Source organism: Littorina saxatilis, linkage group LG13 (assembly GCF_037325665.1).
Source record: "Littorina saxatilis isolate snail1 linkage group LG13, US_GU_Lsax_2.0, whole genome shotgun sequence".
Classification (NCBI taxonomy): Eukaryota; Metazoa; Mollusca; class Gastropoda; order Littorinimorpha; family Littorinidae; genus Littorina; species Littorina saxatilis.
In genome coordinates, this window is record NC_090257.1 from 23,424,632 (window position 1) to 23,429,428 (window position 4,797).

A 4,797-nucleotide genomic window follows, 5' to 3' on the forward strand; every position below is an offset into this window, starting at 1 on the left:
ACCAGTCGTGCAAAAAACACGAGTGTACGGGGGAGTTTCAGCCCATGAACGCAGAAGATGTAGAAAAAGAAGAAGAAGATCGAAGAACTCAAGACCGGTCAAACTGACCTTGACACTGAAGGAAAAAAGAAACGTAACCGAATAGTCCCTATTACAGAACAACAAATTGAAGCGGGCGAATTTGACACAGTGTGTCTCAATTCTATCGACTGAGAGGCTTGAATTAGGTCAGAAAAGTAATAATTATGTAGTCCATTACTAAGCCCGAACTGGTCGGAATAAGGCAGATTTAGTTTTTGTTCGGTATTTCTCAGCAACGAAACTAATGGCAACAGAATTAAGAGACCTCACCCTGCCTCTGGTTAGTGGGGCCGGATTTACTGATGAGCAAATTGATTTTAAGTCTGCGAATTTGCTTACAAGTTGGAAGCTTATGATTCTTTCGAGTCAAGTTATTTCGACCTTTTTTCCTCTTCCATTTCATTTTTTTTTCTCTTTTCTTGTTTCTGTCTTTCTTTCCTTCTCGATGTTGATTCCCTTTTGTTTTATTTTACTCTGTCTCTGTCTCTCTGTCTCTGTCTCTGTCTCTGTCTGTCTCTCTCTGTCTCTCTCTGACTCTGTCTGTCTGTCTGTCTGTCTGTCTCTCTCTCTCTCTCTCTCTCTCTCTCTCTCTCTCTCTCTCTCTCTTTGTCCCCTGTTTGTTTTCTTCCATTATTGTCTTCTTTCTTTTTGTCCTTATTCTCTGTCTGGCTGGCTGGCGGGAGGGCTGTCTGGCTCACAATGCGAGGACTGGTTGCACATAAAAAAGCTCTTTTGTGATGCTTTTGCCACAATTTCGTAAAATAACATTTGATTTGATTTGATTTGACAATTAGTAATTTCAATAAAAATGGAGATTTCAGAATCCTATTTGGGAACTTACCATGCCTGTGTGTGTTTGTGTTTGTGCAGACTATGTGACCCTATGACAGTAGGCCCTGGCAACTGTGGGCCCATGTGCTGCGGAAGAGGGGCAGATAACTTCACCATGGAAGTCGTGGAGCGATGCGAGTGCAAGTACTACTGGTGTTGCTACGTGAAGTGCAAGGCCTGCACCAGGGTGCTTAACCTCAGCAAGTGCAGATAGAGCGATGACGTCACGACCAATGACGTCATACTCGGTGACTACGTCGCGGCTAGTGATGTGACCTTTAATAACAAAGAGAAGGTTGACGCTTGCAGTACCGCATGCGGCGCTTTCGGAGCCGGGAAGACTGTTATCTTACTGGCTATGCAAATGAAAGTGTTCGTCAACAACAACAGCAACGAAGTCAGCATTGTGTCAACTGCATAGATGAGACTGCGTCACAAAAATGACGTCATCTCTCTCTCACACACACACACACACACACACACAAGCATGTATCCCAAAGAAAGCTGCTGTCGTGCACGAGCTTAGTGAAGCTTTGATCACAGGAATTTCCCTTTTAATGTGTTAAGAAGCTTGTGTGACTGGAATGATGTCTTCGTTCTATGGGTTTTTTAATGGGACTGTCAGGAACGCATCTGAAAATGTGCCAACCCACAGTTGTTTGGTTGCTGTCATTGCGTCATAGTTGCAGCGTAGTGCCTGGCTTCTGGTCACGTGGGTGATTTAATATAAAAGACACAGATTGGCCAGAGTTCGTCTTGATGACATCATTATTGAAAAAAATGACGTCACAGTACTCAGATGGCCCAGACACTTTGTGAGGACGACGCGTCGTATGAATAAGTGGCAAGACTTTACAGAACTGAAAATGTATCGCATGTTTTCGATAAAGCAGGCGGGATCTTGCAACAAACCATGACAGGAGTTTTTGCGACAAGTGCCTTTCTGGCCTCATCGCATCCACGGCAAGTGACTGAGTGTGCGACAAACTGATTTTATGATTTGCAACCAAAAAAGTACGAGGTGCCCAGCTCTGCGTAACTAGTGACAGTTGTGGTCAAAGCTTTTCGATGTGTAGTTTGACAAAAATATGAACACCGACTGCATGACTAAACAGCTACATTTTCGGTTTGACTTTTATCTACGGTTCGAAAGCGCATCCACACCATTGCTGGCTGAGTTTTAAAACCCCACATTTATGTACAGTAGAAGGTCAGCATCGTCAGGGACACCGGCTGAGTCCAGAAGCAAGAAGATCAGAGCTGCATATATGTGTAAAATCCGCACAAGAGCTGAATATGTCGAGCACGCATACCAGCCGATATTTGCATTCAAGAAAATAGTATCTGTCATGTGTTGCACATCGGCTTACAAGGTAGTTTGCATACGTAGACAGAGTGCTTCCGTGTATGACGTCACTTACCTACATTGTGACGTCATGAATAACGTAGCAAGTGAAGGGGATTCGTTTCTTGAACTGTTTGAACAAGTGATGAGTTTCCAGTCAAGTGTTTGTGAATACTTACATGGAAGGTATCAAGTCGCAAGACATTGAACAAAATGGGTTACCTGGCTTCACTGAAGTGCATCGTGTTTTTTCAGGTAAATCAACAAAGCAAAACAGAAAACTGTCACTGTGCTTCGCTTTTTCTGTGTTTCATTCAACGCTTGAACATTGAGGTCAAAATGACATCACGTATTGTCTTGGCATAGTTGAAAATTGTTGTTGTGATTTGAGATATCAAAATTTGATCTGCCGGCTGAAATCGTCTTTTACGTAATTCAGCCTTTGACAAACATTAAGAATGACAGTGTTATTCAACGGAGGGCTTTGTGGCGTCATCAAAAGCCAGTGTGATGTAAATAAATATCGCTTTGACGTCAGAGAAAGTGAAGTCTGGGGTGGTCCTTATTCCAACAAAATTCTGTTTCTGTCCCGAAGGACAGATTGCCTGATAATAATACTTTGGGCAATTTGGTTGTGTGTGTACTTGTACGTAGAAGCAATTTTCTATTGTCCTTTGTATAGTTGATGTACTTGGCACGGGCATTTATCTGTAAGCAGTTATTGTATGAAGTCGTATGTGCCTTATTTTGTTATTGCCTGACATTTTTTTGATTATTATTTTTAAATGATGCTGCTCTGTTGATATTCGTCAATTAAAGGTAAGAGTAAAAAAAAACCTAAAGATTGCACTAACAACAGCATCTTGAAACAAATAAAACCAATGTGTACTGAATTTTTAGTGCCAGCGTTAGAAGTGCCGAGTAAAAACAGATTTCGTACATGATAGACCGAAGAATTAAGACAGACAGACAGACGCATGCACGCACGCAACCACGCACACACACACACACACACACACACACACACACACACACACACACAAACTTTGACTCACACACACACACACACAAACTTACACACACACACACACAAACTTACACACACATACACACACACACACACACACAAACTTACACACACTGACACACACACACACACACACACACACACACACACACACACACACACACACACACACACACACACACACACACACACACACACACATACACACACAAACTTACACACACACACTCGCGCGCGCGAACGAACACTTATAAAGAAAAATGGAAACAAAAGAAAATGTGCTGGTTTTTTTCGGCATAAAACCTACACATAAATCTGCATAAGATGATGATAAAATCGTTTATTTAACGTCACTCTGTAAAAACATTGGCGACATTTGTCTTAGATTAAAAACACACACAGGCGCGCACACATACTTTCCCTTTCTGCATAAGATCGACAGTTTTCAACTTTAGTGAACACGACACTAAAAGCAGGTGGGCTTTTTCTGGTTACTTAAAATTAATATTAAAAGTCCTACGGTTTTGAGCCATTAAGGACTTGAGTGTTTGTCCGCTTTTCTGGTTATCCTCTGTTTCAATTATTTATAGTTTATTTTGTTTGTTATTATGATTGGTGTGCGAGTTTAACTTTTCGATGAGTGCCTTTTTGGGCTTAATTCTGTAGGCTATTCATCGTTTTTTCCATCAACATTAAAATTGTTTATGACTGTACTGTATTCATCGCTAAATTGAAAACATGTTTTGCGATTAATCAGTATTTTCCTGTACTTTTTATATTTAGCTATTTGAATATTTTTGATCGATTCTTGGTTGTGTTTTTTTAAGGCGACGAAAGTTTTAAAATAGGCTTGAAATTGTTTTCATTACAGACACTGTATCACCTTTTTTGTTTTCTTTCATTTATTTGTTCATGTTTAAGTCTTTATTTTTTCTTAAAATCTGCAACACAGATGCTTTTGACGTTATCAAACAGCGTATTTTAGCATGAACGTAAACACTGCTTCATGTGTAAAGATAATCTTGAGGCTAGGAAAGTAAAATGCGAACGACCCAAGGGAGAAAACCTGCTAGTCATTTTCTCACATTTAGTCTTATTGGTGTTGTTATTGCCCTTGGTACGGTTTTGTTTTTCTGTGTAACTTCTTACACTTTTTTTGTCAACACAACTGCCCACCGCCCTCTCTACATGTCAGGCGTGTGTGTGTGTGTGTGTGTGTGTGTGTGTGTGTGTGTGTGTGTGCATGTGTGTGTGTGTGTGTGTGTGTGTGTGTGTGTGTGTGTGTGTGTGTGTGTGTGTGTACATGGGTTCGTGCGTGCGTGCGTGTATGTGTGTGCGTGTGTGTGTGTGTGTGTGTCTGTGTGTGAGAATCTTCTGTTCTTCTTGGAGCTTTACAGAACACATCAGTAGATCAGTGTTTATTTCTTGCTGATAAAACCTATGCATATTTAAATATAGTGTGTAATATTGGACGGATATTCCCCATGTATGGAGATGGGGAAGTAAAAATGAT

General features: G+C 40.9%; 1 protein-coding gene across 1 annotated transcript in view; it reads left to right on the forward strand.

Moving 5' to 3' along the window:
• LOC138945313 (protein Wnt-11b-2-like) overlaps positions 1-3,150 on the forward strand; it is a 130,964-nt gene extending 127,814 nt beyond the window's left edge. Inside the window, exon 6 of the mRNA XM_070316730.1 lies at positions 952-3,150. Within this exon, the coding sequence (XP_070172831.1) occupies positions 952-1,126 (175 nt within the window). The 3' untranslated portion in view covers positions 1,127-3,150. The remainder of the gene's footprint in view (positions 1-951) is intronic.
• Positions 3,151-4,797: the final 1,647 nt, after the last annotated feature.